We start from the raw sequence: 24,609 nt of genomic DNA on the forward strand, positions 1-24,609 counted from the left end.
TACGCTTCATATTTGGAGGATCAGCTCGCACATTGCCATTTATTATATATTATTGGTTTGTTGGTTAATCTAGTCCCCTCAGAGCCTGTAATTCGCAAAATGTGTGGAAGTATGGATGAATTTTTCATGGTGATAATTATTTTATCCGCAGCATGTTTTTTATGTTTAAAACAGGGATGACAATTTTTATAATTGCCTAATATGGGAAACAGTCATATCAGGAAATCATCAATGTTGCACAGCTAAAATGGAATCCCGCTATGATAAATATGCCGTGGTGGATCCACAACTGAGGTAAACTTTATGACTAATTTCAGTATGATAAACGAACAGTATACACAATAAATTGATGAAACGCGTAAAAGTATCGTTCATAACATGGGACAAACCGCCAGTTAGGCGTATATAAAATGTCCGCAGAAGCGTGATGGGATTGGTGGATAAGTGACCATTACCACTTGAAATACTTGAATCACATGAATCCCTTTGCCTCATAAGTAAATATCTTGGTTGTTTCAGAGTGATTGGTGTTCAAGGTCTCCGCGTGGTTGATGCTTCAGTGTTTCCACATCAAACATCGTCAAATACTCAGGCATCAGTGTATATGGTCGCTGAAAAAGCAGCCGATTACATAAAACAAACATGGCAACTTCGAACAGTTTTAGCATCATATTTGTTAAATACAATTTCATCCCGACTAACTAGTCTGTTTTTCTTATGTTGACCTTTTTCAAAAAGGGTACTTCTTTGTTTCTTTTAATAAAATTTTCTCAACCCACACATGAGTGTATGTATCATTCAGCTTCGTCACGTCAAGTCAGGATATGGTTTTCTCCTCTTTTGAAATGTTTACTTGTCAATACTCTAAGAAAGTTCTTGAAACACACCGCATTCGCCATTGAGCCCTTTTGCGACCGACCGGAAGGAAAAATGCTTTATGTATGCATATCAGCGAACTTCACTAGTATTATCACTAATTTTGATTTGAACTGAGAGGTAGAATATGAATGGAATATTGTTCATACTCCGTCCAAAGGGTGTTTTTAGCAATCGTCCCGACAAACCATTTTGCTGTTGCATTGAAACGTACTGTAAAATCAAATTATGTCGAAACAACTATGGCAGCATTATGCCAATATATTTTTAGTTAGCAACGGTTCTATATGTTGGTATATTGTTGAATCCTAAATCAAGAGTGTCAAGTTGCGATCGGGGGATATCAAGGATCACCCTGTGATCAACCCATACTCTTTGTTTAGACCAGGGTGGTCCAAGGTTGTCGACTCCGCGGGCCACAAATTTATTTTTTTCATTGTGCGCGGGCCACAATAGTGCCAAGAATAGGTAAACAGTGCAATACAAAACAAACACTTTTATTGTGCAAACACATAGTTATCAGACATATCCATCCCAGGCTAATAGAATCCGCATTCGATTTTTTTTATGATGCCTATATTGTTAGCATATATTCCCTCTCCCTAATATTGGACCTCTCTAGATGTAGATCTAAGTTTATGTACATACCGTATTTCCCGGCTAATGAGTCGCTTTTCTAGACCCAATTTTGGATTCGGGGGTGGGGCACATCTTATTGGGCAAGTAAGCTTATTTTTTTTTTCTTTAGTCCGCTTATTTTTCGCAGGAGTCTTCTCAAACATTTGTATTAACCTTATATTTGGAATGATTTATTTTATTATGTACTCGATGAAAAAGGTCTGCCAATCATGGTATTTAATTGACTTTGTACTGGCAGCTGTTATTTGTCATATTCTTTTTAAAAACTCCCTTGTAATCATAACTGGCTGGTGTCATGAAGCACTCCCTATTTACGCCCGCCCGTTATCGGTACTTTAAAGAGAAACACAGCCACGGAGATAAAGTGATTTAGGACCCTTCTGTTTTGCCGAATCGACAGAAAACGACACAGACAGGAAAAGACAGACAAACCCATGGACGTACAGTGTAGTAGGCCTACTTATCACACCGTGTTCAAAGATTTTTTCAACGTTCGGGTTAATAGGTTGTTCAAAATGATTGCCCCTTTTTAACTTAAAACTACGGCTTTATTGTCACAGAATAATTAATTCTGTGAGTATGATCCTACCAAACACATGGTTCTAATCATATAAAATTATAGGTTATGGAAAATGAATTACCGCATTTTTACGAACAGTTAATTCTGGCTATAGCACATATTCTTGGATCAATATTTTACTCGTCATCACAATCGTGTCAAACTTGACTATGACGTGCTGACCTATTTCCTTTATACCGTGGGCTAAATATAAATATTTCTTGACATTTCGTTTTGGTTTTACATTGTAGCAGCAAGGATGGAGGATTGGTTGAGTGACGAGGCAGCAAATGCATATCTTGCAAATCCGAAATTTCCACCATATATAGCAAAATATGTTCTGAGTCGTCTCAGAAAAATTGAAGGAAATGGAAAGACGAAAAAGTTCAATTTCGTCATGAATGCCGGTTGTGGAAATGGAAAATCTTTGATAGACTATTTACCCTATTTTGATAATCCAGTTGGATTCGATTCAAGTGAAGATCAAATCAATACAGCAAAAGCAAAAAAAATATCTGACACAGTAATTTTTATCGAGGAGTCATTGAAAATTCGCCTATGATTTCTGTGGTGCCCTAAGCACGTGCTTATTTTGCTTAAATGGTTAGTCCATCCCTGGCTGTAACCAAGATACGTCTGTTGATCCAGAATCGGCTTTGCAAAATCGAAAGGCTTGGCGGAATAAAAACCGTGTTCCCATTAATAGAAATAAAACAGCCTAATTTTGAACAAAATATCAGATCGGAAATTTCAGAATAAACAAATGTAATAGCCACCTAGCGTCAGCAATTTTACCCACTGAAAATTTTTAGCGATTGATCCAGTAGTTATAAAGAAAAACGATTTGTCACGACAACAAGAAAAAAATACCAAAAATTACCACCAAACACAACATATTAACAAAACGATCCACAGGTCCATTCCGTGTTCAATTCGGCAAGATCGAATCATCTAATGGAAAGTGGCGTCGTTCGTAACTATTTTCCATCGTGCTGCACGTTGCGTGCAACTGCACACTATGGTGTAAGGTAAGCCATATTCGTGCTGTCGCAGCTATATGGTCTGGTCATGTAGGAAACTTCTACTCTGAGGGAGAAGTTTATTAATTGAGGAACTGCCAAATGCATGATAGAGTAAATTTAAAAGAGCATCGAGGAACCGAACAAGACCTGTAATGAAGACTGAATTAAATTCACGCCTTGTCATCACACATTTATATGACCGTTTGCGGCTATGTCTTTCCGCCACCAAACGGACTTCTTGTTTCTTTTTATTATAACCTATTACATTATAACCCATTACCCTTCATGAAAAAAGTTTGGTGACCCATGTTACAGAATGATTAGCGTAGAAACGACACTCATAATAATTTCCCCAACTCTATGAAAATATGCTCTCAAAAGTATCTAAGTTTTCTTTCATATATTTTCAGCGAAACAAAACAAATTTAGTCATGATACGATATCTATTTTAACAAAGTATCAAATCTCGATTGATAAAAAGTTGGGAATCCAAATATCAGGCCTATAAACAATTTCATGTCGGTATCGAAAAGAAGTCTGTTTAGTGAGTCTAATGTCACGGCACGTCACTGTCAAGTTTAGGTGCAATATTCATATAAATGGCAAAATATTCAGGGCGGAATATCAAGATTCGTGGCGCAAAATAACAGCAATAGTCTTCTAGTGCCCTCAACCATCTTTAACTACTAAAAATTTGAAAATGATTATTTCATCAGTTTCGAAGAAATGCGTTTTTGTAAACATCAGCAACAATTTAGCAAAACTAATCACGATGTGTGCATTTCGTGTACAACGATGATAAACAAAACGTAGGGAAAGAATTAAAATCGTTACTGAAAGTTGGTAAAAATAATTGAAAAAGTTTTCCTTTATGCTGATTTTTGACATTATTAGAATTGTTAGGGACCTGCGCTATTACTTGAAAATTCAAAATGTTTTTAGATGATAGAGTTGTAAGCGACAACTACCTACCCCTTGAAGAAATGTTATGGCCTTACTATTACGCAAATAATTTGAGTGAAAGCTGATTCACTTTACTGTCACACACTCCTCGACTTCATTTTATTGAATTCAACAAAAAACCAAGCGGTTCAGGGGCCTACCAACAAATGCACACAAAATAATATATATCAGCAGAATCGAATCAAGAACGTTTTGGATCAAATATATAGAAGTTGTCTATTTTTAAAACGGAATTCATCAATAACATAACATTGTTTTGGCCCTCACAGACGTAAATAAACTTTGCTTATTTATTTATAAAAGAGACATCCACAGAATACTTTATAAAATTTATTTCAAAAACTTACAGAAGCGAAACTTCATTGCAGAATAGCCGTGGAATGATCTGAACATGGGGTCTACTGTTAAAAAATTTCATTTTAATTGTGATTTTGAGATTATTCACGATTCAGAAACCAGTGCCTCCATTCCATCACGTTCATCAGATTCACATGTTGGTATGTTCATGTATGTTCTAGAATCGTATATTGTGCAAGTAAAATACATTGATACAATAAATGTGACAAAGTATCTGCCAACACCGGAGCAGTTAGCAAATTTTGTCTTGGTATAATTAGTTCCCAGTCGTTAATATTTCATTTGGACCTCCAGAAGTATGTGCACAAAGATGACGCAAAATCTGAACATTGTGGTTGTACCAGGTTAGGGTTCTGGTTGTGCGCCATCTTGGAGCGCCTTTCATTTTTGAAAAAGAATGTAAGGTGGAAGATTTGGAAAACATTTTACCTATGCAGATAATAACAATAACATTTGTTGCTCTCTAATTACTCTGAATCGTGTCATCATTTCTGTTGTTTCATTATTTTCATGTTTGTTTGATGACAACAGCTTAATCTTTTCCGATACGATGAATTAATCCGTTTTTATATTTTAATATTATTATGCTGGCGAAACCTATGAAACGATTTTATGTTAAAAATTTAAATTGTTTAAACAAGCCCCAAACATTGATATTGAACACGAATTACAAACGCATTGTTTTACTGAATTGCTCTTTTGTTCTTGTTTCTAGAGATGCTTTTAAAAATAAATCGCTTTACTCAGCAAATAATGAATCATTCGATTTTACATTTTTAGTGCTTTATAGATGGTTGAAGCCTGTAGGAGACTGTTACTTTTACAGTTTCCAAATATACTCTGATTCCTATGGGACCCGATATTTTTTTCAAAATTTTGCCGTTTCATGGGTACACGTTGAAACGTCCATTAAAACCCTTTTCTTCTTCACGTTCTTCTTTGGTTGTTGGAAAAATTGCATTTCTGACCAACTACCTAAGTGTAAAACAAAATGATTTCAAATTTACAGTAATTGAAAACCATATACCAGACATAGGCACACTCCTGCTCGCGGCTAAAATATGGCCCGTTAGGTAATTCAATCTGGCCCGCCTGATGCTGCCACAACCAAAATAGAACCAATTTGGTGGATTTTTTTAGCTAAAAAATAGCCCAGTGAATTTGGTGATATTGCCATTAAATTCAGTTTTGACACGAAAATTATTGTTTTCCACGTTTCCTTTTCAAACACCGTAAATATTGTCCATAAAATGTAACTTTTTACATCACACTGACATGGCCCGCCAGGGTCGAAATTTTTGGCCCCTTATCGCAAAACCTTCCCACCCCTGCCATAGACGACTGTTACTTTAATTTTAATTAAATATTCTTTGATTTCTGTAAGACCCTGTAAGATATTCTATATGCAATTTTGCCGTTTCAAGGAACATGTTTCTAAGACGTATTAACCCACTTCCGTATGACATTTGACCTTTCTAATCATTTATTTTAGTAGTGCTCTATAGTTTGATCTCTGATCATCAATTGAAGATTTAGTCATAAGATTTCATTTGATCGAGCTTTATTTTTTTTTTAATTTACTGTTCAAAAATTAGGCTCACCTACATCTCCGATATATGGAATTACTGTGTAAAAAGGAATATGAAGCCGTATGCGGACTACTTAAAACTAAAAGTATCGTTTAATTATTCACTATGAGGTTTTACATACGCTACACAAACATTTTACAAAAGCTACAGAGCTGATTATAACTGATTCACTAATGAGTCGAAGAAAGTAATATATATTATTAAGATTGTGATTTACATTTAATTGTTAGAATAAACGAAGAAACCTTACAAGAACAGCAAGACTTTTGGAAATGTGCTTCACAAAATATTCCAAAAGATTTTCAAAAGCTAACCGAAGCGAAACTTCATTTAAATAGGCGTTGCTTTGAATATTATGAATAAATCAACTATTTAAGTTTTCCGAAAAAAAAAACATTGTTTTTAAATTGCTATCTTGAGACACCTCAAAATTCAGAAATCAGTTTATCCATCCCATCACATTGCAACATTTTCACATAATGGAACCACCATATCTGGTATTCGCCGCGGTAACATTATCAATCTTCAATTTGAAAAGTAGAGAACGGTTAAAAAAATTTTGACTGTGAGGTTGACATTAAAAACTAGTGAAAGTCATAATTATTTGAATTCCTCTAAATATTCTGTAGATCAATTTTGTACTTCATCGTATTTTTTTGTTTTGTTTTTTGTTTACTCTCTCACTTGCAATATTTTCTTCCAACAAATAAACGTAAATCACATTCTGAATAAATATTACTTTCTTCACCTCATTAGTTAATCAGTTATAGCAGATACTTTGCGACTTCCATTGTATCAATGTATTCTACTTGCACTAGAAACGATTCGTTTTAGCTGTCGGTTCAAGAATATACATAAACATACCAATATGTGAAACCGATCAAAGTGATCGAATGGAGGGGAGGCACTGGTCTCTGAATTGTGCGTAATCTCAAAATTATATTTCAAAGAAAAATTTTTAACAGTGGACACAATGTTTATACCATTCCACGCTTATTCTGGAATGAGGTTTCGTTTTATGAGGTTTTGAAAATAAATTTCACAAAGTATTCTGTAGATATTAATTTGATAAATAAGCAAAGTTTTTTGATTATTGTATTGATCACATTTCTTATTTTTTTTTTTTTTTGAGTTTTTATATTTCTAAACTTACTTCCCCGGTTTATGTTATAAGGAAAGATTGAGAGTACTTTCTCTATATATATGAAGTGAGATAGATAATCATCAAATTTAGACACAATGGAATACGTTGACTACAGTGTGAATGATCATTCCGCATTAAAATTATCAATATCGGGCAATAGAAAACTGATTAATATTTTAGTTTGCATTCCTATTGATTGAAAATGTAAGAAGAATTCACCTCCAAGATATTTGCATCTGTTAAAAAAAATACTAATCCGCAAACAATTACATATTTCTCACTATTAGACTCATCAAATAAACATAAGAACCCTACTGCAAATCGCAGTGGGTTTGAGTTAATGTGGTATTGTATCATTTGCGGAAAAGGTTTCTGTTCAGCACTAAGATATAGATCTATAGAGAAAAATTATTTCTACGATATTGACATTGGCAGCAACTTTTTTGGAATTTATAGTGGTTCAAGCAATTTGGAAATGGAAAGACAGAACTTGAGTAACATTTTTAAGTTCAACACGACGGAGAATATGACGACAGAAATGTCCGTAACAGAGCCTAACAATGTTCAATATAGTGACCGGAATCCTTGGAAATTATTCACTAGTCTGTCAATGGAGATGATATCGCTTATCGCGTGCTGTTACTTTTTTTTCGTATTCACGCGATTCTACACAAGGAATCAGGAACGACATCGCTTAGAAGCAATGAACAACATCAGTTTAACAGACTGGAATAAGCGAGCAAGAATTTTTATTTTCATGGCAATTGTTTTTCAGTCTGTCATGTTTATAGTAAGTTCAGTCCTAAGTCTGTTTAATTATTTTCGATGGAAAAATTGCTGGATTCCTGAATATATTTACATTAGTTTTTCCATTTTGACCAATATGACGTCTGTATTTTCGATGTGGTGTACCCAACGAACTGTATATAGCAATCCTTTCATTAGACAGTTAACAAATGGGATAATGCAGTTCCTGAGCAAGGCCAGTGTACTTTTTATCCCATTATATCCAATTTCTGGTTATAGATTACTAAAAATATCCAAGGAATGCTCGAAAATCCGCGTGCCCTCGAAACCTGTTCAAATTTTGCTCAGTCCTTTGACTGTACGAATTATGGAGAATCTCGTTTTTCTAGCTTTGTTTACCTATCCACTGATAAAGCACAGAAGAGATGAAAATACTGAAAAAGAAAGTTACGGTGCTAGAGTTCAAAGCATTTCTTTAATAAAGCGCTCCATTCGTGTATCTATTGCATTTCTCGCAGTTACAATATTTTCTGCAATCATAATACTATCCCTGAATACAGTGGAATATGACTCACAAGCAGTTCTTACTGCCAACCTCACAGTCAAAATTCTTTCAACCGTTTTCTACTTTCCAAATTGGAGATTCATATTGTTACCGTGGCGAAAACCAGATCGCGTGGTTCCATTGAGTGAAAATGTTGAAAGTGACGGGATGAAAGAACTGGTTTCTGAATTATGAACTATCTCAAGATTACAATCAAAAACATTGTTTTGTATCAGACAACCTGAACAGTTGATTTATTTATGAGGTGTTAAAGGCCCGCCTATTGAGCAATGAAGTTTCGCTTCTGTTCGCTTTTGGAAATCTGCTCACTTCAAAACATATTCTGTATATAACATTTGTATATATAAGCAAATTCTGTTGATCAATTTTGTAGTTTAGCACATTTCTCGTTTTTCTAAGTCATCATATTTCCTAACTTAGTTATTCTGTTTCGGTGAAATGCAAATATTACCAAACTTTTTTATCAGTTTCATGTTTATGTCTTTCTGTTCTTGTTAAACTTCTTTGTTTTTTCTTTCAATTGCAATATTTTTTTTAAACAATTAAACGTAAATTTCAATCTGAATAAACATTATTTTTTTCACTTCATTAGTGAATCAATTATCAGTCAAATCAGCTCATGTCAAATATGTGTGGCGCCTATGAAGCCTCATATTGAATATCCAAGCGACTCAATTTAGCAAAACGATGCGTATGCTTTTTTTGTTTAATAACGGTGTTTGAGATTGTTTGGACATTTTAAATTTGTAACAAAAAATCAAAATTTGAACAAGGTTTTTATTTATATCAAGGCGGGACCTAGTCAGAAATACATATATCATTGAAGTATATTTTCGTGCAAATAAACTGAACCAAATCCTGCAATATAATCATCAAGATATGATTAGATTAATAAACGGAGAATAAAAAATTTAATCATTCCGAGAAGAAATGCGCTTCAGGTAATTATGTTCTTACATCTATAAATTAATTTTAATGTGTTTCTGTTACCGCATTAAAAATTCATAGAATCTAGTTGTATTTCACTTGCGTCATAGATTTAGATTACCGCGACATATTGGGAGTTTACCAACGGTATCAGAGTACACGTCGTATAATTAAACAAGGAGCTCCTCACTCACCTCACTTTTTATTGAATAATACGCCCAAACATTATGTAGCGGACGCTGGGATGTCCAGATTCTCATACGGTTGAACTGTACAGTACAACGTCATATATCATTGATGTTGACTATTATATGATCATATGCATCAATGGTATATATTATATATATATATATAACATATTTGCGAAGGAATTTTATCACATGCAACTGGAAGGAAGAAAAGACACAATCAAGTGATTAACACCTTTTACTGGCCTTATTATTCACCCAATCAATAATGAAATGATTGTTTATTTACGCCGATGTTGCGTTTTAATGCACTATTGTACATCACCCAATCAGTCGCACCTAGAAAACCAATATTTTGTATCCTAATATTTTTGAGTTTTTTGTTGTAATGAAGAAACGCGTATCTAGACGAACTAAATAGCGCAAAATAGTTTTATTTAAATATCGTTAACGATTTATTATAAGAATCAAATGTAGTTCGTCTAGATACGCGTTTCTTTAACACAACATTTCAATCAATCAATCAAATACATTTTTATTAGCCGTACAGGCAAACGGGCTCAAAAAAATTGGAGCAAAATTGAAAATATATACATGCCTTGTCCAGAACGGAAAGGATGACCGCGAAATAACCATTCGGTCTACTTGTTAGCGGCTACCTTGCAATAGCTGTATTAATTAAATTTAAGAATCGAACACAGGTGAACGCTTTCATACGGGAACAACATTGCCTCGAGATGGCGCTACAAAACAATAAGTTGCCACATTTTTTTTAGAATTAGGGTTTTCCCTTCTATATTATTTTGATGGACTTACTTATACTTAATAAATGTACTTATTTCAAACAATATTTTGAACAAGAAACTAAAAAAAAAGATTGATTCTGGGTGCACCTGATTTGGTGATGTATAATGGTACACAAAAATGCAACATCTGTGAAACTGAACAATCATTTCAGTAATGATTAGTGAATAATATGGTCAGTACAAGATGTTAATAATCTGAATATGTGAATATCTTCCTTCCAGTTACGTGTGATTAAATTTCTTCACAGACATGCTACATCATTTAATGCAGTGGTTCCAAACTTTTTTTCGTGACCCCAATTTTCATAAAATTATAGCCTACAGATACTCGCGACCCCAAAACCAGAAATGTTTAGCAACTTTAAAAATCAGTATATATATCAGTTTGATTATCTCATTTAGAACAATGTACCGGTATATCGACTACAAGTAGACGTTGACGGTTAACATTGTCTCAGAAAATATATAATAGTCGGGCGATGCGTTGGAAAACGGGGTAACCTCGAAAATTTGATAACACATGGCATCATATGTAAACCACGGTAGAAAAATGTCCTAGATCAGAATTATACGGTTCTTTGGCAAAACATAGAGGAACTTGATAAAATGTGATAAATTGTAAGGAAGCGTACGATACTTGGGAAATAGTGAGATTGCTTCTAAATATACATAAATTTAAAATCTCATTTTGTATATTCCAACAGTGTCTTTTTTATATTTAGTTCAATGTTACCTTATTACAGATTTCTCGATTATTAATTTAAAAGTAGAACAGAGCATGAAAGTAAAATAGAAAAAAGCGTGTACGGAATTTCATCATTTAAGTACGTTTTATTATACTAGAACTTGTTGTTGTTTTGTGTTTATCTGCTCAAAACTCTTCGAAATTATGTAAGTATAAAACGTTGAAATACGTAATATTGCAATAGGTCGATGTGGACAAAACACGTCCAGACACGTGCGCGATTTAACAAACCAATTTCACAAATTATCGAAACCTGAAGTGTAACTACAATCAATACCATACTTGTCAAACACCTATTTAAGGGCCAATCGCCAAGTACACTGGTACAAAAGAACAAACCAACATAATTTATCTTGGCAAAAATCCGGTTCGCGCACCAGTTAAGCCTGCAGTTTCTGAGAGAGAGAGAAAGAGAGAGAAATTTATTTTTTCGTCAACCAAACTAAAATAATAGTCATCGTAATAATAAAAATAATACAAAGTAATTGTTTAGTTTGGTATAGACAGGAGGGTGTGATGTGACCAGGCGGTCAGCAAAGTCAACTACCTCTCCAGGCTATTATATTTAAGATTCACAATTTTAACTCCTAACCATTACTCATTAATCATTACTCAAATTAACCATGATAGATGATGATTTATTTCCGATACAAGTACATAATACAATAAGCATAAGGCATAAACAAACAACTATAAGCACAAAAATATATACGGAAGGGGACGGGCAAGACTTCCAAGGTCAAGGTCGACCGACCCCTAAGATGACCACCTATGAATGAAAAGATAATGACTACGATCAACTACCCATTCGGATGTAAGATATTTAAAAATACCATGAAAAGGGAAATATTATTGGCGCTCGTAACGCTCTCACTCAATTGCATTTACTAATACCGATACCTGCCCACCAGCTGGGAAGGTTAAGTATCATATGAATGATATATATAAATGGTCGAGATTAAGCTAAAAATAAGACTATATTTTCCGAAGTTGGTCATCTTTCCAGTGCCTGCCGAACAGCACAAATTTCACTCTCCAACTTCAAATCATAGTCACTTGGGTGCGCATGTTTGACAAAAATTAGGCGACCCCGGAAAATCTTTACGCGACCACAGTCCCAGCGTTCGTTCCAATATGTTTAGCCCTATGATACAGTAAGGAGTAAGGTAAGTAATGAGGTCGCTGTTTTAATAATACGACCGTGTACTCCGATTCACTTGGTTAACACCAAATATTTCCCCGTAATCTAAGTCTATGACGCAAGTAGAATCCAACTAAATTTTATGCATTTTTAATACGGTAACAGAAACACATTAAAATGAATTTACAGCTGTTGAAACATAATTACCTAAAGCGCATTTGATCTCAAAATTATTAAATTTTCTTTTCTCTGTTTTATTATCTCAATCATATCTTGATGAATTCATTGCAGGATTTGGTCCAGTTTATTCACACAAAAATATACTTCAATCATAGTATTTATAGCTGGGTCCTACCTTGCACAAAAATAAAAACCTTGTTCAAATTTTGATTTTATGTTGAAACTTTAAATTGTTCAAACAAACCAAAACACCGCTATTAAACAAGAACAACATACGCATCGTTGTGCTAAATTGTGTCGCTCAGATATTTACAATGAGGATCCACAGGCGCTACACAAACATTTTACATGAGCTACAAAGCTGGTAATAACTGATTAACTAATGAGGTGAAAAAAGTAATATTTATTCAGAATGAAATCATGTTTAATTGTTTTAAGAAAATATTGTAAGTGAGATAATGTAAACAAGGAAACTCAACAAGGACAACAAGACATCAACACAAAACTGATAAAAAAAAATTGCTGATTTTTCCATTTCACAGAAACAGAATAAGTAAGTTATGAAATCTGATGACTGCAAAAAAAATACGATAAGGTACAAAGCTGATCTACAATGTTTACTTATTTTTACCGGAAAGAAAAACGCTTTAGGTATGCATATCGGCGAACTTACACTAATTTTAATTTGAACTGAGAGGTAGAATATGAATGGAATATTGTTCATACTCCGTCCAAAGGGTGTTTTTAGCAATCGTCCCGACAAACCATTTTGCTGTTGCATTGAAACGTACTGTAAAATCAAATTATGTCGAAACAACTATGGCAGCATTATGCCAATATATTTTTAGTTAGCAACGGTACTATATGTTGGTATATTGTTGCATCCTAAATCAAGAATGTCAAGTTGCGATCGGAGGATATCAAGGATCACCCTGTGTCAACCCATACTCTTTGTTTAGACCAGGGTGGCCCAAGGTTGTCGACTCCGCGGGCCACAAATTTATTTTTTCATTGTTCGCGGGCCACAATAGTGCCAAAAATAGGTAAACAGTGCAATACAAAACAAACACTTTTATTGTGCAAACACATAGTTATCAGACATAGCCATCCCAGGCTAATAAAATCCGCATTCGATTTTTATTTTTCTATGATGCCTATATTGTTAGCATATATTCCCTCTCCCTAATATTGGACCTTTCTAGATGTAGATCTAAGTTTATGTACATACCGTATTTCCAGGCTAATAAGTTGCTTTTCTAGACCTAATTTCGGGTTCGGGGGAGGGGCACATCTTATTGGGCAAGTAAGCTTATTTTTTTTTTCTGTAGTCTTCTTATTTTTCGCGAGAGTCTTCTCAAATATTTGTATTAACCTATATTTGATATGATATATTTTATTATGTACTCGATGAAAAGGGTCTGCCAATCATGGTATTTAATTGTCTTTGTACTGGCAGCTGTTATTTGTCATATTCTTTTTAAAAACTCCCTTGTAATCATAACTGGCTGGTGTCATGAAGCACTCCCTATTTACGCCCGCCCGTTATCGGTACTTTAAAGAGAAACACAGCTACGGAGATAAAGTGATTTAGGAAATTTCTGTTTTGCCGAATCGACAGAAAACGACACAGACAGGAAAAGCCGGACAAACCCATGGACGTACAGTGTAGTAGGCCTACTTATCACACCGTATTCAAAGATTATTTCAACGTTCGGGTTAATAGGTTGTTCAAAATGATTGCCCTTTTTAATTTAAAACTACGGCTTTATTGTCACAGAATAATTAATTCTGTGAGTATGATCCTACCAAACACACATGGTTCTAATCATATAAAATTATAGGTTATGGAAAATGAATTACCGCTTTTTTAAGAACAGTTAATTCTGGCTATAGCACATATTCTTGGATCAATATTTTACTCGTCATCACAATCGTGCCAAACTTGACTATGACGTGCTGACCTATTTCCTTTATACCGTGGGCTAAATATAAATATTTCTTGACATTTCGTTTTGGTTTTACATTGTAGCAGCAGGGATGGAGGATTGGTTGAGTGACGAGGCAGCAAATGCATATCTTGCAAATCCGAAATTTCCACCATATATAGCAAAATATGTTCTGAGTCGTCTCAGAAAAATTGAAGGAAATGAAAAGACGAAAAAGTTCAATTTCGTCATGAATGCCGGTTGTGGAAATGGAAAATCTTTGATAGACTATTTACCCTATTTTGATAAACCAGTTGGATTCGATTCAAGTGAAGATCAAATCAATACAGCAAAAACAAGAAAAATATCTGACACAGTAATTTTTATCGAGAAGTCATTGAAAATTCGCCTATGATTTCTGTGGTGCCCTAAGCACGTGCTTATTTTGCTTAAATGGTTAGTCCATCCCTGGCTGTAACCAAGATACGTCTGTTGATCCAGAATCGGCTTTGCAAAATCAAAAGGCTTGGCGGAATAAAAACCGTGTTCCCATTAATAGAAATAAAACAGCCTAATTTTGAACAAAATATCAGATCGGAAATTTCAGAATAAACAAATGTAATAGCCACCTAGCGTCAGCAATTTTAACCACTGAAAATTTTTGGCGATTGATCCAGTAGTTATAAAGAAAAACGATTTGTCACGACAACAAGAAAAAAATACCAAAAATTACCACCAAAAACAACATATTAACAAAACGATCCACAGGTCCATTCCGTGTTCAATTCGGCAAGATCGAATCATCTAATGGAAAGTGGCGTCGTTCGTAACTATTTTCCATCGTGCTGCACGTTGCGTGCAACTGCACACTATGGTGTAAGGTAAGCCATATTCGTGCTGTCGCAGCTATATGGTCTGGTCATGTAGGAAACTTCTTCTCTGAGGGAGAAGTTTATTAATTGAGGAACTGCCAAATGCATGATTGAGTAAATTTAAAAGAGCATCGAGGAACCGAACAGGACCTGTAATGAAGACTGAATTAAATTCACGCCTTGTCATCACACATTTACATGACCGTTTGCGGCTATGTCTTTCCGCCACCAAACGGACTTCTTGTTTCTTTTTATTATAACCTATTACATTATAACCCATTACCCTTCATGAAAAAAGTTTGGTGACCCATGTTACAAAATAATTAGCGTAGAAAAGACACTCGTAATAATTTCCCCAACTCTATAAAAATATGCTCGAACATGCCCTCAAAAGTATCTAAGTTTTCTTTCATATATTTTCAGCGAAACAAAACAAATTTAGTCATGATACGATATCTATTTTAACAAAGTATCAAATCTCAATTGATAAAAAGTTGGGAATCCAAATATCAGGCCTATAAACAATTTCATGTCGGTATCGAAACCAAGTCTGTTTAGTGAGTCTAATGTCACGGCACGTCACTTTCAAGTTTAGGTGCAATATTCATATAAATGGCAAAATATTCAGGGCGAAATATCAAGCTTCGTGGCGCCAAATAATGCAATAGTCTTCTAGTGCCCTCAACCATTTTAACTACTGAAAATTTGAAAATCATTTCATCAGTTTCGAAGAAATGCGTTTTTGTAAACATCAACAACAATTTAGCAAAACTATTCACGATGTGTGCATTTCGTGTACAACGATGATAAACAAAACGTAGGGAAAGAATTGAAATCGTCACTGGAAGTTGGTAAAAATAATTGAAAGAGTTTTCCTTTATGCTGATTTTTGACATGTGATATTCTTAAGAAGATTGTTATCAGGATCCTTTAAAATTAGATTTTATATTATGAGAATGTTTCCACTCATCATTCACGAATTTTTTTTTTGGAATATTGTAGCACACAATAGGTCATGTTCAAGTCTTGGGATTTAGTTTGAGTGTGCCAGATAAAAAATTAGAATTGTTAGGGACCTACGCTATTACAATTCAAAATGTTTTTAGATGATAGAGCGACAACTACCTACCCCTTGAAGAAATGTTATGGCCTAACTATTACGCAAGTAATTTGAGTGAAAGCTGATTCACTTTACTGTCACACACTCCTCGACTTCATTTTATTGGATTCAACAAAAAAACATGCGGTTCAGTGCCTACCAACAAATGCACAAAAAATAATATATATCAGCAGAATCGAAGCAAGAACGTTTTGGATCAAATATATAGAGGTTGTCCATTTTTAAAACGGAATTCATCATTAACATAACATTGTTTTGGCCCTCACAGACATAAATACTTACTTACAATTACTGATTAAAATACAACAAACCTGGTTAAGATATATTGAGAACTGACTTCATAACAAATTCGAAACTGTAAAGGAACTTTGTGGATTCCGGTGTTTAAAATTTGTGTCGCGTGACACATATTGATTTTGTAAAGCCATCAGCGGTTCTGTAAGTAAAAAAAAAATACATATTGACGACTCGATGAACATTAATATCGTAGTAATTTAGGGGTAGTTTGATTATTTGAAAAGTTTTTTTTAAAACTTAGCATTGTAGTTAATGTTTTTTGAATTAATATTATATAGGAAATGAAGTCAAACTTACATAATTAGAAATAAGTGAGTTTTATAGCCCAGGGCCAAACATTTTACTGGTACATTTTATTCATTGCTAACTCATTGTATATACCGTGCACGATTCGCATTTGACGAAGATTGGTTGGAGTCGATCAGATAATAATATTTAGATATAGGATATAACAAAGTTAATCATAACAAATGAGTTTCCTGCGCAACGTCTTCGTAAGCTTGCTTGTTTCACTGATCGGTCAAACTTTCGATCCCATTGTACGACAGGAGCCTGATGCCGTATACGATTTTATTGTCGGTAAGTCGTATCTATACGTAGCATAATACAATACTATATTTTGCTCCTTTCTACCTCCATGGTAATATAGAGTTTTCACTATGACGGTCAAAAAACGGTGGATTTATCAACCAAATAATTAGAATAATCTAAATATTTACATCCAATCTATCAATATTCATTGATAATAATGGTCAAATCGAAGTTGTTTTTATATATTTAGTTGGATCTGGACCTGGAGGAGCAACAGTGGCTAGTAGATTATCAGAGATCCCAGATGTGAAGTAAGTAGTTGGGGTAGATCGATGACTTTCAGTTTTATTCATTTTTTGGTTTATTGATATATTTATTGTGCATTACCGAACACGCATCCCGTTGATGATTTCGGGCGATGTGGACAAATAAAAATACAGTAGTTCTCACTTTTCCAAAAAAAATTCAGAATTTTACTGCTGGAAGCTGGAGAAAGCGATTTAAAAGATCCGCAAATACAGATCCCAACTCGGGCGTATGAACTTGACCAAACTGATATAGACTGGAAATATGAAACCGAAGCAATCTCACGACCACCATTCACTGACAGGGTAGGCGTTTGAAACTTAAAGCGAGATAGATTCACTACAGAGCCACTTGGCAGATTTTTTGCCTATTATTGAATATATTATATACCTCATTGCCAAAGAGTGATTACGTAGGACAAAATTAAAATGTAATAATTAGAGTAATGCGACACTCATATAGTTGTTACTAGCGAGCACTGTTTAAAGCAATTACTTTTCGATTAGCAACGATTATTTTTCAAATTCCCGATGAATGAAAATATTGTGATGTTTAATATTGAAACAATTAATATTTCATGATTATGTGTCCATAAGAGGAAACTATAAGTAATTTCTATCTAGTTATTTTATCCGTCTAAATTTAGTGAACATGTACAAAACTGCTGAATTTAATGATTTGTAGATTTTTCCAATGCCACGAGGAAAGACCCTAGGAGGTACGAGTTCAATAAACTACAACGTCTATATGAGAGGTTCACCGCATGATTTTAATTCCTGGGAAGACTCGGGAGCTGCAGGATGGGGATGGAGTAATGTTGAACCTTATTTTCGTAAAGTGGAAAATGCAACAATGGTTGGAATGTCTGCTAAACTAGGATAAAATGGAAATTTAAAATTATCCAGAAATCACAATGAACCGCCAAAAGCATGGACGTTGATTAAAAACGCAGCTTCCGAACTCGGTGAGATAATTAGCGCTGAAAGCATGATTTAAATGTGATATCATAATTGTTTGCTCAGGCCGGCATTTGAAGCCGGCTTAAGTAGCAAAATAGGTATGCCCCCAAGCATCTTATTTTAAGGAGCGTAAAATGTCTTTTTGTACGAAAAATATATTTTAAAATAATCCTTATTTACGCCGAGCACTATTTTCGACCATTGACATAATTTATAAATTGACTGACATATGCTTCTGCGTCACTGCATAATTCCTTTGAAATTTGGTTTTAAATCGTGTAGGACGATATTATGACAATGTTTTCATTATAAAGGTATAAAAATGAGCGATTACAGTGATGATATGCTGGGACTCAGCCCCGTAACATTCACTGTACATGAAGGAATTAGACAGAATTCTGTAGCTGCTTATTTACGGCCAATACACAAAAAACGGTAACGATAAAATCATTATGTTACTCATCATTGCTGTAAGTCCTTATTCACTTGTTATCAAACAAAGTTTAGAAGATTTTGACAAAAAGTCGGCGAGTCTCAAGATAATAACACGTTTTATTTAAGTTGTGAAAATGTTTATTTAGATGTGTTTCTACACCAGAAATAAAATAGGTTCTATAGTGAGATTATGTCGTCATAATTATAATAATTCTATTAATTATTCAAAAAAATTATCTTTTTGGTTTTGATTAACACTTCCAGTTAAGAATTTTTGATTCATCGTATGATTCAAAAATAAGGATTGATAATTCTGATAGGCCTGTAATTGACATTACTAATAAGCATATTTAATTTCGTCAGCCTATATTAGTTTTAATATTTTTCTTTATCCGTGTTTCAGACAAGACAGACTACACATTGTAACAGGGGCTTTAGTTTCGAAAGTTCTAATAGACAATGATTCTCGATTCGGTCCTAAAGCATATGGAGTTGAGTATTTGAAGAATGGAAAATATCACATCGTACGAGCCCGCAAAGAAGTTATAATTTCAGCTGGAGCGATAGGAACGCCTCAAATTCTACTTTTGTCTGGGATTGGTCCTAAAAACGACTTGCAAAGTCTAGGAGTAAGTGTTGTTGTAAGCAATGAAGGTACACCTCTTTTATATTTATGGTGGTAAAAGTTTTGCGTAATAAAATTTAAATTTAGATTTTTGAAGCTATCGATGCACAATTGCGACATCGATAGTCTCTTTTACCAGATCTAACGATTCGTGAGACTGTATTGGACAACGTGGTAAACTGTCCTAGGTTTAAATAAGATTTAGACTAGAATATGACAGGTTTGAAACAAAAACATAACATCTTATTGTTCGTCATTATATATATCAGCAATTTATATTTTGTTCGCAGATTCCGGTGATCATGGACTTGCCGGGAGTTGGGTCGAACTTGCAAGACCATTTATCAATTGATGCTATCTTTAGGACGAATCTAACCAATCCACATTCGGTTTGTACATGTTTTAAGTATATATATTAGATTTTATCAAATCGAAAGTGCAATGTCCAAATTCATTGACAAGAATGTAGCTGCTAAGTACAGAATTTGTTAAAAAGACCAGCATGACCGAAAAAATTTCCACAATCGTCATAAAAGAGTGCTCTCATGAATGGAAAAATTAGTAAAATTTTGGCTGAAATATGAGGTTTCATAAAACTCCCTACGAAATTTGAAAAAAAAGGCTTTCTAGTAGCTCCACACGTCTTTGGGCACTGAAAATTTAAAATCAAAATTAGTTGCAAGAAAAGAATTTTTTAATATAACAACAACAACACCAACAATTTTAATTTATTAAAACAGTTCCTATGTAACACTTTATGTACAATCAAATAGTCTTGTAAAATGTCGCTAAATTTGTATTGCTATGAGTAATTTTTGTTATAAATTGTTGATGCATAATATTAGAATCAAGAATCTTACATCAGTGCATTTCTAATTCTCAGGAAAAAAATCCGAAGGTACAATATATACTTAACGGAAACGGACCTATAAGTATGTTTCCATACACCGCTGTTTTTGTAAAACTACCCCCCAAAGGCACGTCGACAAGTTCAAATGAAAGGTTAGTAAATCGTAGTTTTTAAAAACATTACGAATGTGCTTATCCAATTAACAAATTAAGTTGTCGTTCAAAGTAAGAACATTTTTATAATTCATTATAGAGCCCCGCACTGTATGCCAAGGTTCTCGACTTTGTGTGTCTTCTCTTTCAGGTCAATATAGGTTAATATAGCATACTTCACATTGCTTGTGTTACCTAATGTATATGTATATATATGTTGTCAAGTAAACAATCAAATCAAGGTGTCCATAAATTTTCTTTACAATATCAATTTTGTTATGAAGTCCCAATATATCTTCACCATGCCAAAACAATATATATATAATGGTATATATCGATAAATTCTCTTCGCAATTTTAATTTTTTTTTTCAAGATTATGGACACTGTATTACTCCGAGTAACAAGTAAATAGCGGAAATACACAACAATATTGCAAGTATCGCGATTGAATGTCAAATAAAAACTATACCAAAACAATATACAGAGCCAACTCTTGACAGCGGAGATAACCTGATTGGACTTTTTTGCATGACGTAAAACGCTTGCATGAAACGATTGTTAAGAAATGAGTCGGAAATCGACCTTGTTTCAGTGAAATCTATATTATACTGTTAGTTATCCGTGGTTGAGGGCATTGAGTGGTTAATGGCACTGAAATCCACGGAAATAAACTATCTTCAAATATTCTCTATGCACCTTTTACATGCTGCAGCACCAGTATTCTGAAGTGTAACCGATTCTGTCATTTATTTTTCAGACGACGACCATTTCCAGATATTCTTTTGTTTTTGCAAGAAAATCCGGCGGTGAGTAATTAAAATGTTGCAATTCTAAAAAAACCTCAAACACCTATCGTCATAAAGCACTAAGACTCTAGGATTTTAGTATTTGTGGTAAATGTTTAGAATCAACCATAATAGGTAAACTGACTTCGTAAATTTCCAGCGGATATGCGATCGAGACAATATTAAAACATCTGCATTATGCCGTTACATTTTCAGTTACCAACGCTTCTATATGTTGGTATGTTGTTGCATCCTAAATCAAAAGGAAATGTAAAATTGCGATCTAGGGAAATCGAGGATCATCCTGTGATCAATCCAAACTATTTAGAACATGAAGATGATTTACAAGTTCTTACGGAAGGTAAGGTGATTTGTGGCACGGAGTGGACCTACAAATCTTTTTGGTATTATATTGTTGTCGTTGTTGTCAGAATTATTTTTGTTGTTTTATGAAAAAATTACTTTATTCTTATTAACAATTATAAGGTGAAAATTTTGTAACAAAAAAAATTCGTAAAATCTCGCAACCCAAAAGATATGCGCAAATACTAAACGGCATGGCATGTTTTGCTTCCATGACCGCAAATTTAAATTACTAATACAGAAAAAACAATCAATTTTACATAACATTAATATATATCCTTATTATTTATTCAATTTATCGCTTCCGAGTCATCAAAATTGAAACTGTGCACCGTGTGGCGGTTCCGCGTTCGCGATCTGGTTGTCAAGCGAAGTTGTGAAGACTGTGGTACTGACTACCGGTAGTCTACTATAAAATATTATATACCCGTACTAGTTCGTTTTGGCCGTGTGAATATATTTGAGCATTGCTGTCTTGTTTGTTTGTGTCATCTTAATTGACAATCTATTTATTGGACACGAAATGAATTTACAAATCATATTCGTAAACTGTTGTTGTTGTTCTTCATGTAGACGTTGGACTTAGAAATATCTTTATATGGCATCCGTCACACTCTATTACAGTTGGATTGAAGTTTGCTGATATCGCGGCAGTCGTTTGGCTTTCGTGCCCATCGAGAATTGCTCCTTTGTTTCATTATCTAATCACTTTAGTGGATTTAATCGCAAATAAATTTGGATTGAAATACTGTAATTTAATTTTGCATTTGAACACTTTTAATTTAACTTGAGCGCAAATGAGTTTTATTTTTTTTATTCTTTTCTATCGTTCTAATCTTTATTAAGAAATGTGTATAATAAATTATTTCACTGTTGCCAGTCTATCGTTTGATGGAAAAATTCGAAAAGTCGGCAGCATTTGAAAAAGCCGGAACTCAAGTAATGATGCCTGCCATCTGTAATAGAACACAAAACAAAGATGTTCCAAGGTACGATTCATATTTTTCAGTCTCCTCTCGGCACTTTATTATTTATTATATTGATGAGTTGGTACCGTTCTTATAGCCGCTACATTATAGCAGTATATGGCCACAGACTTTGGGATTGTTTACTTTACACATTTAGTCTCCGTGTCTAAGGGCGAAGTTGCGTTTTGACGTTTAAATTTATTTTCATATTTATTTATCAAAGCCTGTAATTCGCGCAATGAAGAAGTACGAAATGGATACGAAACTGCCATATATATATACATACGAATGTACAAGTCTACCATCTTTTGGCATAATATCTGGTACCCAGTGGTAATAAAATTAAAATATAAAAGATTAATAATTTGATTACATTTGTCGAGACAATTTTTTATAGCGATAATAAACTTTTCTTTAATCTATAACAGGAGTGACAATTTTTATAATTGCCTGATATGGAAAACAAGCAGATCAGGATATCATCAATGTTGCACAGCTAAAATGGGTTCCCGCTCTGATAAATATGCTGTAGTCCACAACTGAGGTAAGCTTCACGACTAATTTCAGAATGATGACGAACAGCGTAATACACGACAAATAGATAAAACGCATAAAAAGTATCATTCATAACATAGGGCAAATTGCCAAATTACAAGCTAATAAAACAGAATCGTGATGTGAAAGGTGAATACGTATCCATGACCACTTGAAATACCTTAGAATCACATGAAATCCAGCAATACCTCTGTCTTATAAGTCAATATCTTGTTTCAGAGTGATTGGTGTTGAAGGTCTCCGCGTGGTCGATGCTTCAGTGTTTCCTCACCAAACATCGTCAAATATTCAGGCATCAGTGTATATGGTCGCTGAAAAAGCAGCACATTTGATAAAACAGACATGGCGACTTCGAACAATTTAACATCATATTTTTCAAATACAATTGCATCCCGAATGACAAGTGTGTTTTTATTATGTTGACCTTTTTCAAAAAAGCGCAGGGGAAAATGGGGAAGGTTGGGACACTTTTTTCTTTTGCATATTTTGAGCTGTTTATTTTGCGCATTCATTTCACTTTGCGGGACTAACGCAGAGAGGGGTAAATGTAGTTTTTATTTACCGACTAAGAAATTTCCTATTGCGACACACATCTTTCCACCAAAATGCTTTAAAACATGTTTGTTAAGTGTCCCACTGTATCCCACACTTGTGGGGCACATCCAGACAGACCCTGGGGCACAATGGGGTATTCTATTAAATTCAACGAAGTATGCCCTTAAAAATGAGCAAAGAATCAGCATTATCATCTAAAGAACGGGGGGACTTCAAATCCGGAGATTTAATATTTTTGAAATCAATGTTCAACCAAAATATTCCAGATATTTTTCCAAACATTACCGTAAACAAATTAAAAGACTTCTTTTTTTGAATCTGAATTGGAAAATATTTTTGATTCTCGAATATATATTCCATATTGGGCCATGGGTCGAAAAATACCATAATACTACTCAAAACATAACGCAACTCTAGGCCTCTAAGCACTTAATGGATCAAACACTGCCGAATTGTGCCCAGTGGAGCATGTCTCACTGAACCCCGGTCCATTGTTCCCCATAGGAAACAAATATTTCAGACTATCCCACGGAGAGATTAGTAAGGCACGTCCACTCGCCAACGTTATGCATATTTTACAGTGGGCTAAAGCTGAAAATTAACAGACGTTGGTTTGTCACGCTGGAAAAGCTAAAGTAGAAAGAAGAAAAATGGATTCCGGATATAGTACGAGTGTGAGAGCTGATTTTCCACTGTGCTCCATGTCCCACCGTGGCCCACCTTCCCCTACTTATTTGTTTCTCTAAATAAAATTTTATAATCCCACTCATGCCTGTAACGTTCAGCTTTGTCACGTCAAGTCAGGATCTGTTTTCTCATTTGTTTAAAATGTATTAATATCAATACTCCAATAAAGTTCTTG

The 24,609-nt window shown here is 34.2% G+C and overlaps 3 protein-coding genes across 3 annotated transcripts; all 3 read left to right on the forward strand.

The window, feature by feature from the left end:
- Positions 1 to 219: 219 nt before the first annotated feature.
- On the forward strand, positions 220 to 23,582 carry LOC120338169 (oxygen-dependent choline dehydrogenase-like). Its single transcript, XM_078116834.1, has 2 exons — positions 220 to 294; positions 23,412 to 23,582. The coding sequence occupies exons 1-2, from the start codon at positions 248 to 250 to the stop codon at positions 23,554 to 23,556; spliced, it is 192 nt and encodes a 63-aa protein (XP_077972960.1). The 5' UTR covers positions 220 to 247; the 3' UTR covers positions 23,557 to 23,582.
- On the forward strand, positions 17,070 to 18,465 carry LOC144428287 (oxygen-dependent choline dehydrogenase-like). Its single transcript, XM_078117294.1, has 4 exons — positions 17,070 to 17,241; positions 17,444 to 17,504; positions 17,663 to 17,804; positions 18,184 to 18,465. Exons 1-4 carry the CDS (start codon positions 17,133 to 17,135, stop codon positions 18,379 to 18,381), a joined length of 510 nt encoding a protein of 169 aa, XP_077973420.1. The 5' UTR covers positions 17,070 to 17,132; the 3' UTR covers positions 18,382 to 18,465.
- On the forward strand, positions 18,331 to 23,180 carry LOC144428198 (choline dehydrogenase, mitochondrial-like). Its single transcript, XM_078117093.1, has 9 exons — positions 18,331 to 18,463; positions 18,773 to 18,893; positions 19,297 to 19,522; positions 19,809 to 19,907; positions 20,402 to 20,520; positions 21,279 to 21,327; positions 21,523 to 21,667; positions 22,550 to 22,658; positions 23,066 to 23,180. The coding sequence occupies exons 2-9, from the start codon at positions 18,781 to 18,783 to the stop codon at positions 23,178 to 23,180; spliced, it is 975 nt and encodes a 324-aa protein (XP_077973219.1). The 5' UTR covers positions 18,331 to 18,463; positions 18,773 to 18,780.
- Positions 23,583 to 24,609: the final 1,027 nt, after the last annotated feature.

Source organism: Styela clava, chromosome 10 (assembly GCF_964204865.1).
Source record: "Styela clava chromosome 10, kaStyClav1.hap1.2, whole genome shotgun sequence".
Taxonomy (NCBI): Eukaryota; Metazoa; Chordata; class Ascidiacea; order Stolidobranchia; family Styelidae; genus Styela; species Styela clava.

Coding starts and splice junctions, on each gene's coding strand:
- LOC144428198 (XM_078117093.1), top strand. CDS start 18,781: ATGAGCGATTACAGTGATGATATGCTGGGACTCAGCCCCGTAACATTC. Junction 19,523..19,808: donor ACGACTTGCAAAGTCTAGGA/GTAAGTGTTGTT, acceptor TTTTGTTCGCAG/ATTCCGGTGATCATGGACTT. Junction 22,659..23,065: donor CAAAACAAAGATGTTCCAAG/GTACGATTCATA, acceptor AATCTATAACAG/GAGTGACAATTTTTATAATT.
- LOC120338169 (XM_078116834.1), top strand. CDS start 248: ATGGAATCCCGCTATGATAAATATGCCGTGGTGGATCCACAACTGAG. Junction 295..23,411: donor GTGGTGGATCCACAACTGAG/GTAAACTTTATG, acceptor ATCTTGTTTCAG/AGTGATTGGTGTTGAAGGTC.
- LOC144428287 (XM_078117294.1), top strand. CDS start 17,133: ATGAGTTTCCTGCGCAACGTCTTCGTAAGCTTGCTTGTTTCACTGATC. Junction 17,505..17,662: donor TCAGAGATCCCAGATGTGAA/GTAAGTAGTTGG, acceptor AAAAAAATTCAG/AATTTTACTGCTGGAAGCTG. Junction 17,805..18,183: donor GACCACCATTCACTGACAGG/GTAGGCGTTTGA, acceptor AATGATTTGTAG/ATTTTTCCAATGCCACGAGG.